The 21,886-nt window shown below is 40.2% G+C and overlaps 1 protein-coding gene and 1 long non-coding RNA gene across 15 annotated transcripts in view; one reads left to right on the top strand and one right to left on the bottom strand.

Moving 5' to 3' along the window:
* Positions 1-3,428: 3,428 nt before the first annotated feature.
* Positions 3,429-21,886, bottom strand: part of rimbp2a (RIMS binding protein 2a) — an 87,985-nt gene continuing 69,527 nt past the window's right edge. For 4 of the 14 annotated variants that reach the window (XM_082542399.1, XM_082542398.1, XM_082542391.1 and 1 more), the window contains 11 exons: positions 21,330-21,481; positions 19,800-20,573; positions 19,394-19,549; positions 18,965-19,111; positions 17,864-17,966; positions 17,332-17,460; positions 14,114-14,283; positions 13,552-13,950; positions 13,202-13,273; positions 11,942-12,106; positions 3,430-8,336 (listed from right to left, as the gene is read on the bottom strand). In XM_082542399.1, the coding sequence (XP_082398525.1) occupies positions 8,109-8,336; positions 11,942-12,106; positions 13,202-13,273; positions 13,552-13,950; positions 14,114-14,283; positions 17,332-17,460; positions 17,864-17,966; positions 18,965-19,111; positions 19,394-19,549; positions 19,800-20,573; positions 21,330-21,481 (2,495 nt within the window). In that variant the 3' untranslated portion in view covers positions 3,430-8,108. The other 10 variants (XM_082542403.1, XM_082542395.1, XM_082542400.1 and 7 more) reach the window with 8 other exon arrangements.
* LOC309711883 lies at positions 8,272-11,914 on the top strand. The gene is made up of 3 exons (XR_014278128.1): positions 8,272-8,359; positions 9,040-9,143; positions 9,240-11,914. It is a non-coding gene; the product is annotated as an uncharacterized lncRNA (long non-coding RNA).

The raw sequence follows: 21,886 nt of genomic DNA on the forward strand, positions 1-21,886 counted from the left end.
AAACTCCACACAGAAAGACACTGGCTGACTAGGAGGTCTGTTCCCAAAACAGAAAATATAGAAAAACAACAAATAGGGGTTGCATACAGTTACACAGTTACATACATATTACATGATCACCAGGTCAATGAAAAGTTAAATTTTCCATCTCATGAGTTCGTTCATACTGCTTCTTATTCATCTTGAGCCAAAAAGTAATAAAGTTTGCTTTCATCGATGTATAAAGCAGGGCTCAAATCAACTCAACTCATTTTTAACCTGTTGGGGATTCACCCATATGGCAGGGATCACATGAACAAAACGAATGAATGGAAAAAGCGGCCCAAAAACAACCAAGTCAATTGCAGCCATATGCAATCCCTCTGAGTGGAAATCATTGCAAACTGCTTCTGTATTATCTGCTAAAATCTCTGGGGAGTACTCAAGTGTAGTCTGCGAACATAAAGCTGTCGTCACACCTGCGTAATGACACTTACAGTAGTCCTATAGCTGGCTAAAGAAAAGCCAGGTTCTTCAACAGTCATTGCACTGGAGCTCCTAGAGCTCTTCAGCCTAGTCATGCACTGTGGATGTCTCCCATTTCAAGCAGTCTTAGCCAAAGATAAATCACCAGGGCAAGGCCTGTATCCTGGCCTCTTCCCTTCACTGACGTCAGCCAACAGCCATCCTCTTATGACAAATGAATGCTCTTTTTGGAGTGTGGCTGCCATGAACATCAGTTTTCAGCCCCTGTGGGATGCCTCCATTGAGTTACTGGCCAGGTGATATATCCTCCAACCAGCAACCTTCCCACAGAGTGCTGTGTCGGACAGGTTAGAAGCTTACCTCCAACCACCTGCTGGGAACCCCATTAATGTTGGAGGGGATGGATGGGCGCACAGTTGAACTATTTGTTCAGTGTGATCAAGCTTTTTTGTTGAAAGTTTCTCACCTAAGGTGAAAAGAGACTACATGCAGCTCCAAAAGATAACATACCATCCGGCTATATTTTGCATTTTCTGGCGCATAAATTCCATTAATACTTGTGCGGGTAGTGTACGTCTGTGGCATTTTAAGCCAGACAAGAAATTATTACTTTTTTTTTTTTTTTTTTTTTCTCTTGCAAGGCTGGGTTACTGCAGGCAAATTAAGCAGGCGCCTCTAGGGACTAAGAGCTGCAGGTTTACAGTGTAGCAATTAGTTTCTGATCATTTGATTAATGTGAATTTGTTTGGTAATTACTTATGCTTCATTAATGGGGCCTTGAGGCAGTTTAAACATTTGTACCTAAACTTGAATTATTCTGTTATTTAGATTGTCAAAAACAAAAAGAAAAACTGCTGTGAAAAAGTCTACTTGCACAAGAAATGGGAGAGGAGAGCAGTACATACCTTATTGCTCTTGTGTTGTTGGGCAGTTTTGTTTTATTGCCTTCTGGGCTCTCTAAGTTGGTAAATCATCAAATACATGTGACATGTGCTGTAAAAAGAACGTTTTATTACATATCTTTAAATATATTCAAGCCAAGAGACTTCAAAAGAAATCCCTGACTCTTTGCATGACAAAAGTTCTGTCAGTACATCAAAGTCACATTAAAATATTTCACCTGGAAGATCCGTGCTGTGATTTGGGGGCAGGAGGGTCAAATGGACGTGGAGTGTTTAACTGGCAGTCAGAGGTTTTGTAAAATATTCAGAAAGGCCAGCAGAAGATGAATGTCTCCTTATGCCCCACTGTGGTGGGGAGCCAGGCAGGACGAAAGCGAGTCATAGAGAGGTTACAACTGGCAAGAATTTTAAACATCCATTGGCCCAGGGGACTCCGGAGACATACAGCTCAATATAGATCAGTTGGATAGCGAGGAAAAAATAAGAGCAAGAGCAAGCTGAGGAGAAAGAGAAGAGGTGGATGGAGGGGTGGGGAAGTAAAGGAAGGGGGCCGTGTGAGAGAGGTAGGCAAGGGGAAGAACAGGAAAAGGCAAATATATTAGAAGCAAGAAAACATGGATTCATTGATATACAAATTCAATCTCCTCTCTTTCTTGCCTCCCTGAGAACAGAATGAGCATTTCAGAAAAACTCTTGTGAAAGACTGCAGTATTTTCCAACCGTGCTGCTCAGTCTTCAAAGGTTTTTTTTTGGGGGGGGGGGGGGGATTTTCCCTTGTTTAAGTCAATATTCAGTTTAAGCGAATGATGAAATATCTATGCATGTGTAAGACGTTGCTAGAGGCAGGGAGGAAAAGGGCTGAAGAACTTTTCCTCAAGTTCAGCCATTTGAGATTTTTGTGGTATAAAGCTTCTCTGTGACACCCAATTAAAAGCATTCCTGAGATCCACTGGTTTGTTAGTGCATGTATGATATAACTCATTACTTAACTACACTCTACATGTACTATCAGCATCCAACTAAAAATCACTGCTGCCCCCCTGAGGATTGTTGTGTAACAGCACGACAGCAGCTGTACAAACCCCTAATAAGAGCAGAATGGAGGAAATAAAAGGTAAATATTAGTCTGTTGTTTATGCATTTTCGATTTAAAATGTACCTAAGACAATATTCTTGTCACCTTCAAATTCTTTCCCCTCCTGACTCCTATATTTTTGGGGAGCACGGTGATATTGATACATTTGCATGTGTTTCTGAGAAAGGGGAGAGCAGGGGTGTCGCTTTGTAACTGGGATGAGACAAAAGCACGTGGTCATGTTTGAGCAAACAATTTCTCGGTAGCTATAAATAATAATACAGGCATAATAATTCGTTTCCATTCCCTAAATGTTAACTTTAGTTAGCCATTTCTCTAAAGTATTGTTCCTTGTTGAAGACTTTCCTCACTTATCTTTACTGAATCAGAAACTTTGACAACACTGCAATTCAAATTCAAAGACTTTGACTCAATTGCCGAAGCTCACAGAGATGAACCTTTTTCACTTCCATTCCATTAAAGTGAAAATTAATGCAGAGTCAGTAATAACCCAGGCCAGCTGTTGCAGCCACTTCACTTCTGAATAGTACTTAATAGTACTTCAGTTATTTCCTGCAGACTCTATATTGCAGTTAATGTCTGCATTAGTGTTTTTTAAGCAAAGCGTTTAATGTTAACAGTCAGTTCTACAATTATAAGTGATCCACTGTGACTGTCCTTCATAAAAGATTTTTTAAAAAATCATTGTTACCTTCTCTTGTGATTTATTGCACCATCTAGTGGCAAATGGTAATTCTGACCGTCTATTTATAATTGGAAATGTGGCAACAAAGATCCTCTATTTCAACCAAAAACCCTGATCTTTCCCTGTATGTGTGAGACTCAAATGAATGACCATAATTTGTATGGTATTTGTATTACTATAGAGTCGCCTAAGAATTATTATTGTTTGCTATATTAACAAGGAACTACTGCAAATCTAACCTGCCATGTAAAGAAAAACACATGACACGAGTTTTTAAAAAATATCAAATTTAATTTGGTTATAAAAGTTGTATTTTTCACATGCACACCCACACATAGTTAATCACCATAAATACTGTCCAGTGATTTCTTTTTCTTCTTTTTCGTTGATTTGTTGTTTTTGTTTTTGTTTTATCTTGATTCACAAAGCAAGCACATACGGTGGGCTTATACATGTGATTTCAAAGGACACTATGGAGAATGCTTGCAGTTTGTTTTTTTTTGTTTGTTTTTTTACAATGAGAGGAAATCTCAGTGCACTGAAAAAAAAGGCTGTCGTAAAATCAAGTAGAAACATTTACAAATTATCTACAAATGAATCGAAGTACAAAAGAGCTACAGCGTTTCGAAACACTACGCCCATTCACAAGTGAATGATTTGGTATTGGAACACCATATAATTTCAACATTGTGAAAGACTGAAAGTGAAACTATACATAAACAGCTTTGGAAAATAATGAAATGTAAACTGATTGCCAGCCTAAATTCCCCTTTGGCTAACCTCTCATGTCTTTGCATGCCCTCAGCAATATTCACGAATGAAGGAACCCTGTGCCACAAAACAAACCCACATCCGGCTCATCTGTTAAATGCAACTTCACATAAGAAACACAGAAGATGATTGGGACATAATAAATGTTTATAACTAAATATAATAATAGAAACTTAGTCTTTTTTTTTAAAGCTATGCCAGGTAGTAATTATGTTTGAGCTCCAGTAATCCTCTCCAAAGCACACAGAATGCTTATAGATGAAGCGGGGTCTTTCTTTCAATAATTCAAGTTCATTTTTAAGACTTTATTTCAATAATGTTGTCAAATTAACACACGCCTGTCACCTTGAAAAGTAAAGCAGTGGGTTGCCATTTAAAGCTAGTCCATTTCTGGGGGATGGATCTCATTACACCATCCAGTTTGAGCATAAGAAATATATGGAAACGCTTAAATGTTTAAAAGTCAAAACCCAGAAAAAATGGTCTCGCCCATAAAAAGTCAAATAAATTTGTGTTTGCAAGCACAGAGAAAAAATAAGATGTGTTTTCTTCCTTTTTTTTGCTTCATTGCAACAGTTTCATTTTGAATTTGTTCAGCTTGCTAAGCTACATTTTCCCCATCAAAGAGGATAGCCACACCACCAAAGGATATAATTTAAACCCAGGAAGCCACTTTCAAACTACTAAAAAGAGAAGGGAAAGAAAATGAACTGTCTGGCATTCATTTTCACCAATTACACACAAAAACTCAGCTTCTGATTCTTTTATATTTTTCTCCCTCTGTGAAGCCTGGTCTGTTGTTTGTGCAGCATTAACACTAAGAATTCATTGAATAAGAAACTGACTAATTAGACAGTCGGCTCAACAATCTGCAGGATATTAAGCTTCTGCTGATCTGATCATACTTTAATGGTGGCAATCTTTCAGTGGCATTGTGCAACTAAATTTGCTTTTGAGGACTTGATTAAACATATTAAACATTCAGAGAGTCAACAAACAAACAGAAAAGCAATAAAATATTGACTGTATTAAGTGGAATCACTTCATACTTGTTTTTTATATAATTCAATATCATGGGAATAAAGTAAAAATCTATTATGTACCATATCTTCTTATATAATAGCTGCATATTAGCTAACATGTTGATTCAGCACAGTATAGTTCTTTATATAATGAAAGTACAGGTCATGATACAAAAATTCATATTTCTCTCCACAGACAGCAGGTAGATGTAACAAAACCAGAGAACAATGCACATCTTAACATTTTGATTTCCAGTTTTTATGAGGCTTTAAGAGGCTTTATGAGCATGTCCCTCACTGGTTTCAAAAGAAAGTGCATCACCCAAACCTTAATAAGAAATGTTGGCATTTTGTGGCGTCTACAGTTGCCTGAAAAACAAAAATCTGTAAACTTGAGTCATAATTTGTGTTTGAACACAAGTTAATCATCTACAGAGATGGGCTGCTACAGATGAGGGCAAAACTATTGCCTCAAAATGTTCCCAAGTTGTTTTTTAACAGATCAAGAGATTTTCAACATACTGTTTCTAAACATACTAGTTTTCTTAAGAAAGCATGCATTATTTCTATTTGCCCACAATAACAGAATTATTTCAGAAAACAGAAATGACCAGGGTCGATATTATTTGCAAGCTTAAAATAATGTGTCTTCTTCTTATCGACTTATTGGAAGGGTTGTCTTCCAATTTACTCATTGTATAAAAACTTCAGCAAAAGTTTGAGCTGTCACTTGAAAAAGCATCACACTAAAACCAAAAAATCAGTTTAGACTCAAGAAAAAGAATCGTTGATGCTCACGAAGCAGGAGATGGATATACGAAGTTATCACAGCGTTTCCAAGTGTCAAGAATTGGACCGAGAAATTCAAAGACCGACAAAACAAAGAAACACGGCAAAGATACTGAAGGAAGTGAAAGATTTCCAAAACCCTGGAAAGAAAAACAGTGAGAGGTGCATCTAAAGACCAGTGAATGACTTAGCCAAGTCAAAGAAGCCAGTTACTAGAACCCTGCACAGGGATGAACTGCAAGGTTGCAAACCAAGAAAAACTCCACTTCATTGCAAAATACATCTTCAAACAACACTGAACTATGCATAGGACAAGGTGAACAACTCAAAGAAGACTGTTCCCATGGTGAAACACAGTGGTGGGAGTACTATGCCGTGGGGATGCTTCAATGTGTCTGGAGATGGGAATCTCATCATCGAGACAGGTTTTGTTAAGATTTTGAACAAAGCCTCAAGCATTCAACAGCAACACTGGGTCTGAGTCGTTCCTTGGTCTTCCAACAGGACAATAACCCAAAACATATATCACTCCTGGTGAAGAACCCCCTCCTGAAGACCAAAGTGAAAGTTATTGACTGGCCTGTCAAAGCCTTGACTTGAACCCCCCTGAAAATCTATTGTGAGATCTGGAGGAACTGGAGAGATTTGCCAAAGAAAAAAAGGCTCGTGTTGCACAGGAGACATTTGCGAGACTTGTTGAAAACTACAACTAAAACTGCAAAAAAGAAATACACCTGACTATTAGCATCAGAGGGGCTAATAATTTTGACCCTGTTAGTTTTTGTGACATAATTTTGTTTCTGTGTGCAAAGTAAAATAATGTAAGCATACAAAATAAAACCTGGATGTTTGGAAAAGATGTGTTAAAAATTTCTTGCCATGTTTAACAGCATGTTTTTTTTTTTGTTTTTGTTTTTTTGTTTTTTTTAAAGTGGCATCTTTCATGGGAGACTAATAGTTTTGTCCTCACCCGTCTATAAGGTTGCAAATGTACATTTTGAAAAGTTTAACTGCACTCGTCTAATAATAACTAGCTTTGCTTTTACTATCAACGATTGTGTTAGCAAGTTAATAATAACATCATTCACATCTGGGTTACAAATGTGACATTTTGTGGCGATCCACTGTCTTTGAACACCAGTGAACATCACATAAGCTAAACAATGCACAGCCAATGGAGGTAGCAGCACACCACGAGATCACAGGACCAACAATTACATGGCCTCTCCTTCAGAAAAAAAAAAGATAAAGCAAGTGAACAGCAAACATGAAAGGTGCAAAATATGAATGCATCGCATACATACATGTAGTATACACGCGCACACACACACACAGGCACACAAAATATATCATTTACCAGTCGTCCGACAAAACACCCACCTTTGTGCAATAGGAAGATAAACACAAAATTTCGTCTTGAACTAGGCGTTTCATGACAGTTTGACAGCGATGACAACAAACACTACCGCTCTTTGTTTAATTCTCAAAAATAACAAAGCACAAGCGGCCCGTCATGAAAAAAAACCCTGGAGTTAAGTCAACCTTGCAATCAAACTAGGAATGTCGTGCTCATATTGTTTCATAAAGGCCACTGAGACAGCTAAACTTGCCTGGTGTTTCTGACGTTAATGCCCTGTTGCCAATCTGTTCTTCTCTTGCAAAGTCCTTTCATCTCAGAAAAAAAAAATCCTCTCTGCTGAATCACAGGTACAAGTGGAAATCTTATTCCCACATATGCTACCATCTCTCTATGATATTGCACTGAATAAAGGATTTTGTAATATTTTTTTTAGCAGCCAGCATTACTTCACACAATGCCTCAATAACAGTGTAGTCTTTTTGAGATTTTCTTGGAGGAGCATGGTGTCTGCTCCCTTGTAGTGACATCAATACTCCATTTTTTTTTAACATTTTATTTTATTATTTTTAATTTCTTTTGCTGAGAAAAGTCTTTTGGAAAGTTTTATAACCAGATGCTTTGATACCCTGCTTAAAAAATGTGCGAATTACTTTTGCCTAATGATAACAAAAATAGAAGAAATACATGTCATGAAAATCCTAGTTTGTTTTTGTTTTTTTAATCACCCCCTTGATTTAAAATACATCATAGTTACAAGATTTTGTGTCTGCAAGTGACCTCGCTCTTGATTTTGGCACTGCACTGTACATAATCGATTTGTGGCCACCTTTTTTTTTTTTTTTTTTTTTTTTTTTTTTTAATATATATATCACTGCACTGAAATAGGCTCAAGCAGTCAAGGAGACACAGCTCACATCCTCTCTGTCATGTGTTGTTAGATCAGAGTTGATTGTATGAATGCAATACACCGAGCCCAGCATGAGCACTTACTGTACATTAATTTTGTTTCTGTGTTCTTTTATTTCACAGGGGAGAGTTTCTTCAGGAGTTTCTTTCCCTTGGAAAGCAGTCCTTTCTTCTTCTTGTTTGCCAGATCTTGGGAGTCCCGGGGGTCCACTGGGACGTGGGGACCCCTTGTAGGGCTGAGGGGCCTCATGGTTCCAGGGAGGAGGGGGCGAACAATCGGGGACGGCGCCCGGACGGGTGTGGTGTCATTGTTGACGGCTTCGGTAGTTTCTGTGGTAGCCTGCGAAGAGAAGTGGTGGGGAGGTATGGAGGCATGGGGGCAGCATATTACAAATGAACCAACTCTTTCATACTGAAACTCTAAGCCTTTCCCTCTGCGTTTCCTCGGCTAAACGCTGTTTAAAAAAACACTTCATCTGCTTTAAGTTCGATCAGATTCCTTGAGTAACACAAAGAATGAAAATTAGCTCCCTTTCTAGCCTATTTCAGAAAAACAATTTTGTTTTTTAATAGATTTACAATAATGTCCCTCACTGTATTCATAATTTTCAGCTATTTTCCTTTTGACTTTTTTTTAATATGTTCAGAGCCAGATTTTCTTATACATTTTTAAAGTGGTCTCAATTGTTAGTTCTTCAGGCTTTCTAAAGCCCTTTTAAAGTTGTTTAGACATTGGCTGCTTTTTCCACTCATTTACAGTCCAGCCCTTGTACCTGACCATATTAGGTGTTATTTTCTTAAGCCACTTAACACTGACTCGTTAATCTTTCAAGCATAAATAACTCGAGGGATGAACCAGTTGTGAACTTAGCACTTTGACACTTCGAAAAAATACATAATTTGTTATTTCTTTTGTTGAATCCAGGTGAAAAAAAGCAAAAATAATACAGTTGACAGACATAAAACAATCTTTTTTTTTTTTTAACGAGAAGATCATTCCCTTTTGCTTTATAACTGCTGAAATAGATTTCCACTCTCCGCAGCCCTGAATTGAGTGACCAGAAGAAAAGAGATGGAAGGTGATTGCCAAAGAGCTACTAGCCAAAAAAATGGCATATCTCATGGAGTGTCCTTAAAGAAATCTGAAGTAAGTGGACAACTGGGGGACAAAAGAAGTGTCAGGCATAAAAAAAAAAAAACTTTCTACAGCAGAGGAACAGTTTCTTAAATGCGTGTCTTTAAGAAAAAATCCACCAGAGACCTGAGAGATCCATCTACTGTTCACTGAAGCCTCATCAGATATCGCCTCAATGGAAGGGCAGCTGTCAAAAAGCCATTCTTAAGAAAGGGAAACGGGGAGTAAAGACTGAGGTATCCCATATTACACAAAAAGAACTGTACTGGAAATCAGAGGAAAAGGGTGTTGTGGTGCGATCCAAATTTGAAATTTATGTTTTAAGATGTTGTCATCAATGTGTACAGGGGAGACCAGGAAAGAGTCTGTGTCGATGACCATCTGTAAAGCAGAGAGGCTGCAACTCAACATTACTGAAGCTGTGTGGGTTCACATTAACACAGAATGTAACAAAAGGAAGCAAACATCCAAAGAAGAGCTTTAAATGTGCTTCAAGAAGCCTTTGAGAACTATTCCTAAAGATTACTTTGAAAATGACAAGAAAGCTTGGGTAAGAGATTTCAGGCTGTGTTGAAGAATAACGGCAGTCAGACCAAATGTTTAACTTTAAACCTCATTAGAATTATGCAAACTGCTTTCTCCTTTACATAGTTTATTTCCTTTGTTTGCAGATGTTTCAGTAAATCACTTCATATCCCATTTTCCTGGCAAAATATAAAGACTTTTGCACAGTACTGTAGTTTACATTATTGGTGGTTATATCTCAAAACCCCTGAAAACAAATTTATGAGGAATGAAAAAAAAAATCTTAATTTTGGGTGTTTTGGGTTCGATTATGTTTGATTGACAGCATGTAAATAACTCACTTGATGTGGCATGCTTCAGATTCAAGGATTCTTTCACAGATCAAAAGGTAACTAAAAAAATAAAGGTTTCTAGTTCTATATGAAATATTCAGTGTTTATTTTCAGCAATTGATAATATTAACTCTTAATATAAAAGTTTAATATTTTCTATACTATTTTACATTATTATTTCTCTGGAGTAAAAACTGATATTTCAGAGTAAAGCCGTCCAAACCTAGGTACTCTGCCTGTTAATCTGGATAAAACTGATAGTAAAGATGTTTTTACACACGAATACATGACTTCAGATAAAATTCTTCTTTTCCTTCAGAATTATTTTCACCTTAATCCTAACTGCCATTTAACATAGTCCCAACCTAAAAAAAAAAAGTAATTTTTTGTGTTATTTAGGCTTGCTCTGTGTCCCTGTACATAATGCATGTCCTCATTAACTGAGTCCACAAACAGTTTAGGGTCTGCAAAACATTGTGTAATGCCTCATCCACACTCTCTCACACACACAGAAATCAAACTGAGGAAGAAGCCATCAAATGCTGAGCACAACATCAGCACACCACAGAGCTGAAGAAGTCCATCATCAGTAGGCCATGAGGGAGTATACAGTACAGTCAGATACGGTACAACACCCAGGGACACAACTGTAGATACCAGGCTTCCCATCTAATGCAGCAGCTGCTATTTCGGATAAAGCTATCGTCCTATAATGAAATCTGAAATCTATTCCAAATTGTAACTATAACACCTACGGATGACAGAAGGGAAGCTACCCACTAATGTGAGTCAAATATTTTAGTGAGTCACTTAACAGAGAGCTAAAAATCAAACAAAGAGACAAATCTGCCTGATTCGAATCATGAAACAAGTCAATGACTTGAAAAGCGCCTCCGTAATATTGCATGGCATTTAAACAGCTTCTGCTGCAACAAGCTGTGTGCATTAGCACAGCGAGTCTGGTATCTCAAGTTGCCAACTTACTGTACAAGGCAGACAGAGCCATTTATGGTGTGAAATGAACAATCTTCCTCTGCTTGTTTGTTTTGTTTTGCCAAGCGGGTGAGGAAAAACAAAAAAGAAATCAGATGTGGCAGCACTGTCACTGTCGGTAAAACCCACACCACTATGACAACTGAAAACAACACCACCACCAACAACACACATGAACACAGAGCATGAATGTTTTTAATATCCAATTGCTTTCTTTTTATTGTTCCATTGTAACAACAGTACAGTATGGACGTCTCAGTGCTGCGGTTAGTTTTTTTTTTTTTGTTTTTTTTTGTCTCTCGAGCTCAGAGCAAACATGGCATATCCACTGTCACCAGGGCTGAAAAATAGATCTGATGTGTGTGCAGTATACATAAAGAAACAAAGCCTCTTCAAGGAAATACAGCAGTCGAGCCAAGAAAGTTGCTAGAAAATGTATCAAGTTTGAAAAAGGCATGCTTTTGTCTTTTTGTTCTCAATATAATTTCTTTCAGTGTCATTGGGTAGCAATTGTTATGTGTTAATAAAGCACTTAATATATTTATCTTTAATAATACAATACATAACCACAATTTGATTTTGTGTTTCAGTGCAAAGAGGCCCCAAATTATCTTGTGTAAAGAATGAGCCTTTTTCAAGTCCTCCCTTAACCAGTGTTACATGCATATACCACCTGCAGAGCTCCCACAGTCTATCCTCTCTGTCCATGTCAGGCTTTGCTTCTTCCTTTCTCTGAGACTCAGAAAGGTGTTAACACTGGATTTTGTCCCCTTTCCCCCCTCCAAAGGGTGAAGGGTGGAGAGGGAGTTGTTAGTCTGTATAGAGTCACCACTGTCACCACATGGACAAACACACACAATGAACAGCACACAGACGGCAAGTGGAGGAAGCGAGAGACGAAAATCAAGAGAGGACGTATGGACACAGGGCCTAGCGCTGAGAGCGGCGATGATGATGTACCCGTTTGCTCTCTGAGACGGCGGGGATGGAGTTGGCAGGAGGCCGGTTGGCGGGCTCTTCCTGGGGGTAGTGGGATGGAGTATCAGTCAGATAAACCTCCACGTCATCAGGCACTTCTTCCAGGAAGTTAGAGGGAACCAAACCGCGGTGGCCATTGATCTCACCCTGTGGAAAGAAATGAAGAGAGGTGAGAAGGCATAAACTTCACTGGCAGAATACCAACTCATAAGATTATGCTATGTCTGCACAGCTGCCACAGTTAACTGAACATAATGTAATCCATTCTGTGGACCAAACACATCTAATACATTTACATCACATATGTCAGGCCTCCAATTGATCTGAATCATGTCTCTCTCATCTTCCTACCCATCTGTTTCAAGTACACTCACCGGCCACTTTGTTAGCTACTCATGTTTAACTGCTTGTCAATGCAAATATCTAACTGGCAGCAACTGAGTTCATTTAGGAATGTAGATGTGACCAAGATGATACGCTAAAGTTCAGAGCATCAGAAAGGAGATTTTAGTGACTTTGAATGTGGGATGGTTGCTGAAGCCAGATGGGCTGGTCTGAGTATTTCATAAACTGCTGATTTACGACAACCATCTCTAGAGTTTACAGAGAATGTTCCCACAGAGAGAAAATGTCCAGCGAGAGCCAGTTCTCTGTGAAAAAAAGAAGAAAAAAGCCTTTTTGATGCCAGAGATCAGAGGAAAAATTGCCAGACTGCTTCAAACAGACATACAATAGTAACTCACATAGCCATTGATTAGAACCAAGGTATACAGTACAGTACAACATAAGGTGGTCAGCTTTAAATTTAAATGTATTTTCATGTTTTACAGATTTTCTTACTGCTTCCTCGCTTGATTTCAAACGAGTCTGATGTTCCTGCAGTAGAGCGCAACATGTTAAAATTAGCAGATGGGCTACAGCAGCAGAAGACCACACCAGATGACAGGCCCAGAACCACTAAGCTTCAAGCAGAAGAGGCATCTATTAAGAGTCATCTATTAATCGCAAGGTTATTGGTTCGATCCCTTCTTCTCCAGTTAGCAAGCCAAAATATCCGCGCATACGATGCTGAACCCCAAGTGGCTGCCCGATGTAAATGTTAGATAGAAAGCACTTAGATCTATGACTGTGTGAATGAGACCTGGTGAAGCACTTCGAGTAGTTTAATCAAAAATGGTGCCTAATACAAATTTTGAGGAGTTCTCTCGAGGAGAAACCCCAAAAACATGGACAAGCACTCACATAATAGAAACCATCTTCGTCAATGTCACCAAACACAGCAATGATGTCACCAGCGCAAAATGTGAGTTCAGCCTATTAGAGAGATAGAGAGAAAGGGATACACAAATAATACAAAGTAAAATCCTGTTTTTGTTCCAGTTTATTTAAACAGACTGAATTAAGGAGTACAAAAGTGCTATTTTTGGACAATCTTTGTGGTTTTGTGTAACAATCACATTTCTATGTATTTGTGAACCAAATTATGCACATATAAAAGTGTTTAGGTGTGTTGTAGTAGCTGGTTAGATATTTGTGCGTTACACTATAAACACTTAAGCATTGAGCAGTTTGTCCTTTACAGCAAACAATACCTCAACATCAACATTAGGAGAGCTCTCCCTGGGGTCGTAGTCGTACAGAGCCACCATCCTCCTGGAGGCCTGATCTCGACGCAGGCCTCTTCTGTTTTGCTCTGAAGGTAATTGTAAACGGCATTTTAACAGGAAGCGTCCCGTTACATGCTTTCTCTCACAATATCTAACCATTTTTTTAAAGCTGTACATGGTTGTTATTTGTGAGGGTGTGTATGCTCTTGTGGTACCTATTCTATCCACAGGTGTGCTGAGCGGCAGAAAGCCCTGTTTGATGAGCTGGTCCATGGTGTCCTCATCGTCTGCTCGTATCTCTGACACCATGTTACAGGGGATCAGACCCATCCTGCCCTTCACTTCACCTCTGTAAAACCCATCAGTATCTTTATCCCCATACACCTGGTAGATAAGAAAGAGCAATGTTTAAAGCTCATGCTACTACTACTTTCTTTATCCATTTGACATTTATGCTTGGTTTAATAGTTTACCTAACAGTATGAATTCACCTTAAAAAAAAAAGAAAAGAAAGAATGCATTACATGAAAGCACTTGAAACTCCCACCCTAATGATCTGCCCCTCTTTGAAGGGCAGCTCTTCATCAGCAGCATCCGGGTTCGGAGACATGGACAGAGGATCGTAGTCAAAGAGAGCCACAAAGATCCTAAAGGGCTCCTCTGGCTCCGACTCATCATAGTACGTGGGAGAGCGGCGATCCCGATCCCTGTAGCCATCTTCAGCACATAAAACAAAAAGTAAAATCCCATTATCCAACCTCACCAACCAATAGACTTACAGAAATGTGGATAAAGTACTGCATTTTTCAGACCATAAGGCGCACTGGATTTTAAGGCGCACTGTCGATGAAGGAGTCTGCTTTCATACATAAGGGGCACCGGATTATAAGGCGCATTAAGCGAAACAAAGCAGTCAGATAAGTCCAGTGTTGTCCAGTGTGCCTATTTCGGGTCACTTTTGCCGGTCCCAAGTCTGTGTAAAGGAGGAGGGTTGGAATTATTGAAAACAATAATAAGAGAGAAATTTAATTTGTAGTTCTAAATATTCTAAATATTTTTAGGGTTCTTGGGGGGGGGGGGGGTACTCACTTTATGTCTCTTCCACGATGTTATTTCTCTCTCCTACAGTGTCTGTTACAATTAAATAGGCAGGATAAATTGTGCAAATTAGGCGATGACGTCATTTAGCGACTTTTAGGATAGCCAATAGCAATTTTCCTTACTGAGGAGTTGGCTACACTGGATAAGTCAAACTCAACTCATTCTTCTTGCTTCCACCACTTCCGTACCAGTGATTGTGATCCTGTTACTCTTTATCCTTTATTATTCTAGTTAATGTTGAATTCTCTCACAGCTGCTCTATTCCCATGTTGTCGCAGTATATTCATGACTAACCTCCTATTGTGGATAGATTTTCTTAGTTGTTCTCCTGACTGAAGTTTGGTCCGTTTCCAGCGTCCTGTCATGTGATTGCATTTGTCCCTAACCATCTGGAATCTTGCCTTAACTTTTATAGAGCCAGTTCACTGTTGTTATGTTATGCTAGCATAGCTGTGTTGCTAGCAATCACGTAGCACATCACTATATACCAGCTAGTCCAACTTCACTGCTGTTTAGTTTCCTGTCTTCATTTATGTTGGAAGTGATAGCAAAGCTGTACATTTTAATTTTTTCAGAAATCTCTCAGTCAGAACATGGTATATCATCTTTAGGTGGAAACTAGCGAGCTAACTTCCTGCTAACGTCCCACTCAGTTAAATTTAATACATTCTGTTTGCATGGATGCCTGGAGTTAAACTTAATTGTTACACCTGGTAAAGCAGCAATGCTGATCATTTTATTAAAGTTTAACTCTCAGTGATGCCGCAGTGTTAGTTTGACTTTGAGACATGAAGAGAACTGAGTTTTGGACCCAGATTACTCCGCGAGGCTCCTAACTATAGTAGCCGTAATGCTCCAACAATCCATCAAGCAGTACGGCTTCATAGCTTACCAAAGTCGTACTAAAACATTTGACAGATTTTTCAGCGCTGTTTACCACATAAAATCGCATCGAGGTCAGTAAGCACAACCAGAATTCATACATAAGTCGCACTGTCGATTTTTGAGAAAATGAAAGAATTTTAAGTGCGCCTTATAGTGCGGAAAATACAGTAGATGACTGTACATTAACTTTACTTTGTGTTATAAAATGTCGTAAAGTGTGGCTTTTCTATTACTGTGAAGTAAACATGTGAAGTAAAGCTTTAACAGCCGGTGATTTTAAATCACTTCCACATTAAAAATTATTCACAAAACTTATTGCTGCATACAGTGAACGCCACTTCTGTGATAAGCAAGTCTGTGATGCCGTGCTTCCGGTCACAAGAAATCAATGAGAGGATCCTGATAAGTCTTATTGATTTGACCATTCAGTATTTGCATGACAGATTTCACTTTCCGTATCAGGCCATGATTGTGCTTCTAACCATGCAGGAAGAAATCTGTGACCCAGTGAACTATTTTCTGCAGCACGCACACATGCATCCACAAATACACACATGCTACGTGTGTTTTAATTACTTTATTTATTTTATAGTATGTTTTTTTTTTTATGTTTGAATTTGTACATGGTGTCATGCATGAAAAAAAATAACTTTTTGATGTAAAACCTCATGAACTGTCAGGAAAATGCACAAACTATAAGCACACTGCATTAATAATGCAACAACTCAGTTATTGCAGTCATTATGAATCGTTAATCATGTTCATGTGTACTACAGTTTAGTCCCTTCTATGAGCTGCAGACGTAAGAAACTAAGCATAACAGCAGTGAATCTGTCAAAATGTTGTGTTAGTGGTTAATTAAGCAAAACTTCTTCATGACGTTACTGATACGCTGATAGTTCATAATGCTTCACATCAGTCAATTAGTACTTCTTCATACATAAAATCATGTAAGCATTCATAATAATTTGTGTGCCCTTTCCATTAATGGTCATCAAAGACTAACCATGGTGCAATACATAGACAAATCGTGATTTATGTGCATGACAACATCCGCGACAAACAAGACCCTGACATGCATGCTAAAGCCTTAGAGAAGAAAAAAGGAAAAAAAAAAACCAAAACACCTGAGAAACAAACAATCTAAAACAACCACACTGTGCCAACCCTCAAGGCAAGAAGAGGTCTCAAGAAGAGGTCTCAAGCTGAGGCGGCAGTGTTGTTGTGAAGACCTGTGTATGTTTTTTGATTCGCTACGATAACACTGGGAAAATGCACCACCTAGCAAACACTATATGGCCAGTGCTTGAAAATACAAGCTTACAATATAAAAGAAAGCTAACATCTCAAACTCAGACATCTAAAGAAACAAGAAGCAATGCCAATGTGGTCATTCTTTAGTGCCTACCACTGTCATATCTTTTGAGTTTCATGCATGACTGGTGTAGTGGGTGTGGTTGTATCACAAAGGGAAGGGTTTTAGCAGGCGTCTGGAGTTCAGTGCAGTGTTGTGAGGCATTCCCTAAACAGTCAGTCAATCATTTATCATCTGCAACTGTGGAAATGTTGATCCTGGACCCAAAGCATGGTTTGCCAATGGGTCCACCATTTCAGTGCATTGCGGTCATGCTGTTCAACTGTAAGCATAATAACAATAACTATTATTTTTGAAGACAAAACATTTGCAAGTGTCCACAGCTATTTATTGCAATTTGCCAGGTGCTGGTGGCACTTTTGTTGCCATGCTGTGGTGGTAAAAACAGGACTGCAGGCACATACCATGGGGAGACCTGGTGCCGCCCATGTGCCTGCGGGATGACCAGGTCCTGTGTCGAGCTACTCTGCCATAGTAAACATCCTCGGTGATGGGAGAGAGGTTTCCCTCACTGTTATTCTCAGAGGTTACCTCTACAGAAAATACCAGTTAGAAGGTGATGAGGTTACAAATCAAAGCTCTACTTTCTCCTCCCAATATGTTAAGTGAAGATTTGCGTTGCCTCCTAAAACAGGTGATAACAAATTTTCAGTTATATATTTCTAGCCGTCGTCACTGTAGATTAACTTATCACTCTGTGCTGCAACAGTGCAAAGCGGTTTAATCATCATCATCATCATCATCATCTCCATCTCTGGAAGATCAAAGTCAAGGTACTGAAAGGGATGAGCATGGTTCGCAGACACAAAGGTGATCTGGAGACAAAGACTTCATGAGCTTCTTGGTATTTAAAAGAAAAAAGAAAAGAAAAAAGGAGCAAATGCGACTGCACTAAGGGACAGAGAACCTAAAATATAGCCATCTGCCCATACTGACCAATGGAGGGGACCATTAGGGGTCGTCTCTGAGGCTGGGGACCGCCGTGATGCGCTCGTCTCCCACTATCCCGATCATGGCGGCCTCCAACAGGGGTTGTTGTCTGAAATATACACAAACATAGAAAGCATCCGCAGACAAAGCATTCATGTGTCATGTGTTGTCACAGAACCGTGAACATACCCGTAAACAGCGTGTGAAAAAGTGCATGTCGAACATACTTGTACAAACTGTATGTAAACAAAATCATGCAGTACTCACAGGCAAGCACTGAAACATAGACGCACACACGTAGACTCACATTCAGACACACACACACACACACACAAGCCCATGGGAAATATTTCCATTCCAAAATTAAGAAATAACTAGTATCGCTCTACCCATCTACTAAAAAAGAAAGGCAAAGATATTTGTCAGTGCAGCCTAGGCTACACCCCTCAGCTATATGTCTCCCTTTGTCATGATAATCTTTTCAACCCAGTCTCACCCTTTAGCTCTCCAAGTTCTTTCCTCTGTGTTTTAATCAAATCCAGTCTATCCCCGTTTCACTGCAAAGCACCCAAACACAGAAAGAAACTATCCCTTTCTGTGTTTCTGAGAAATTAAAGGAGCTTTTTGGCAGCAGCAAATGGAGTCTTTGGTCCAGACTTTGAAGATTGCATTTTTCTACACTGACATGTTTGTTCACTGAAGTAAAATAAGCTTCTGTAGTTTCTGCGATGACATGCTTTAAAAAAGTGGCAAAAAAAAAGTCACGTGTTTATGAAAGCAGCAACAGCGGTGCCTGAAAGCATCTAAAACCCAGTCTACATCTATCTGTGTCTCTCTTATATATATTCCGCACTATCTTTCTCAATAGTGCGGAAAGATTCAAACCCGACAGCTTTCATCATCTCTGTCTATGGTACTGAAATAGTCAAACCCACTGCATCTGCCCTTCTATCCATGGGCTTTTTCTTTCTGTATAAAATTTGAATTAAACTCAGCACACACACTAATGACACATATCAAAAGCAAGGCAGCAGTCTCAACTGAAGTATCTGTGCCTGTGCAGTTCACTTAATAATAATTTGCTTGGATAAGTGCAAAGAACTGCACCTTGGGTGTGTTGTGCGAGTTGCGTCGACGTCCCTCTTCCAGCTTCATCTCAGAGTACAGTTCCTCCTCATCCTCTTCCATGATGTCAGACAGGTCAGAGCCCCGGCTGCTTTCGCTGTGATAATCTTCATTGTGACTATAGTGAGGCTTTTGGTAGTTACACACACAAACGAACAGACGCGATTAAGTCCGCATACAAACATACATACATGCACACACCAAACACACATGGATAAGGCCAGCACGCCCACGTGAACACACATAAAGACACGGGTTAAGGAGTGTGTACACATGCAACCACCTCAGACGCACATGCACACACACACGTCCAGATGCACACATGTGAGGTTTTTCCACTGAAACACACGTTAGGTGCTTGAGCTCAGAAGTGTGATAAGCAAAGTGTGTCGCTTATCACACGGGTCTTACCGGCCTCCCCAGCTCAGAGCCTCTGAGGAACTCGTCAACCGAGGGTCCTCTCCGTCGACCGCGAGCAAACCCTTCCTCGTCTTCCTCTTCCTCATCAGAGTGATGCTGGTGAAATGAATGACCCTGCTCTCCATATCTGCCCTGCCTTCTGTCACCCTGAAAACATGTGTGTGTAAATAGGAATGGAACAGTGTTAACGGTGTCTTTAGGTTTTATTATAGTAACAATCACAGAAAGCTCAATATTCTTTTATGTTTAGCAACTTGTGACACTTCCCTTCTTCAGCTACTCTAAATTCAAATTAAAGCAACAGTTTAATCTCAGTGACTTGTGCTAAAATATATAACATCATTTTCATTAAGCATCTAGAGTGTTGTGTGAGCCAGCATTTCCATTTTCACCAGACCTTTCCGCTTTCTGCTGCCACCCTCTGAGCTGCTTCTCGAGCAATAGCTTTGGCCACAGTGTCTGGGATAAGCGTGCCTCTGGGCTGAGGAAGAATCCTCTGGGGTGAGGGAGACCGTGGATTGGCAGGTGATGGGGCTTCAAGGGTGTGGCCTTGCATGGGCACTGGAGGCTGGACAGAAGGAGCGCGTGTAGGGTCCCAGCCAGGTTGGCCAGGTAGAATAGCTCCCCCGTGATGGGGCGCATGGTCTTTGGCATCCAGGTCTCTGGCACTTACTGGTCTCAGAGGTATAAGGTGGGGTTGGGGGTGGGGCAGCAGAGGCAGTTGGTGCTGTGGCCTGGGACCTTGGTGGGGTGGACGAGGCTGAAGATGTAAGGGCTGCGGATGGGGATGGGGAGGACGAAGCTGGGGTTGCGGGGGTCCACCTTGATGGGGGAGTCTGGGATGGGGTTGAGCATGGGGAGGACGGGGCGGCAGTTGTTGTCCATGTGGTGGAGCGGGAAGTTGGGGTGTGGGATGAGGAAGGTGAGGGGATTGGAGGAGAGGTTGAGTATGGGGGTGTGGAGGGGGGCCCGTGTGAGGATGCACTGGTGGTGGCAGGGGAAGCGGAGGTAGAGGCACAAGCAGGTTGTTTGGAATGACAGCAACTTGAGAGTCCTGGGATTCTCCCTGGACCGACAGTGTCCTAACGATGACCTCCCTGGCCTCGAGGCATTGAATCCTTGTCAGTTCAACCGTAACATAGTCTGCCATAGGGAACAGCACCTCAGCTATCTAGAGCCAGAAAAAAATAAATAAATGTTAACATAAACAGTGGCTGCAGTTTCATTTGAACAACAACTAAAACATTATCAGTATCAGAGTCAATACATCCAAAACAAAAATGGACAAATCCAGCTGCTGAAATTTGATTAGCCCCCTGCACTTTTTAGTGCCAAATAAGTGATTTCACTGAACTAACAAAAATACCTCTTTAATTTGATTTATTATGGTGGGAAAAAAATGCTCTTAAGATTTCCACCTGCAGGGGCAGCTCAAAAACAGGTTTCTGCCCAGTGTGGCCGAATGTTGATTTTCCCTTTCAGGTTTACTGTGATGATTTACTTTAGCAGTCACCAGAGGGAGCGAGAGACCTTTCCAAGACCCAGACCTGCACCGCACGTTAATTACAAGTAGGTGGCATTGCTGAGTGAACTGATGGTAATGATGACATAATGCCACGCTGAAAGGCAGACGCTGTTAATGTCCCATCTGTGGTGTATATTCTCATGTTTTGACTGGATTACGCATGATTAAACATTTCACAGTGTTGTAAATACTGTACAGCATGTAGACCTTAGGAATATACATCCCATATGCTTAGGATTTAGCCACAAACTACTGTAGTTTCTCATAACAGAACACAATACATCATGAGCAATGCCTTTAAATCAAGATGAGCTCTGTGTGATCACTCATATCCTTTTAAAAAGAATGATATATAAAAAGTAAACTAGTCCAGGCAGGCGAGACCTAGACATGCTAACTCACCCTCTGCCCTTTAGTGCAGACTGCGTAACCAATGACATTTGCCCCATTGGATGTGCCTGTGGGAGAGATGTTGGGGGGCTTCCAGCAGACCTGCAGGACCCCTGGAGCCTGCCCACAGAGCACCTGAACATCCTGGGGTGGCAGCGGAGGCCCTGGGAGGTAACCAATCCAGTGTGTAAGAAAAATAATCTCTTACGGTTTACTGATTTAGTACATGTAGGATACAAACGAGAGGAGGAATGATGTGAAGCATTCATTAGATGCACAAATACGTACACACACACACACACACACACACACACACACACACACACACACACACACACACACACACACACAGACCACCATGCACAGAAATGCCCAGACACAAAGGAGGAAATGAGGACGTGAGGTTGGGGTGGGGGGGGTGGGGTTATAATTTGACTTGCATATCTAAATTTATGAAATTACATAACAGCTTATTTGTATTTTGCAGAGATACACAGTTCATGCGGGCTACTTGATAGCATGACATTGCTGGTGGGAAACATTCACAAAACACTTCGTGTTGTGTTTAG

The sequence above is a fragment of the Aulonocara stuartgranti genome, assembly GCF_965226115.1.
Source record: "Aulonocara stuartgranti genome assembly, chromosome: 7".
NCBI classification, from domain to species: domain Eukaryota; kingdom Metazoa; phylum Chordata; class Actinopteri; order Cichliformes; family Cichlidae; genus Aulonocara; species Aulonocara stuartgranti.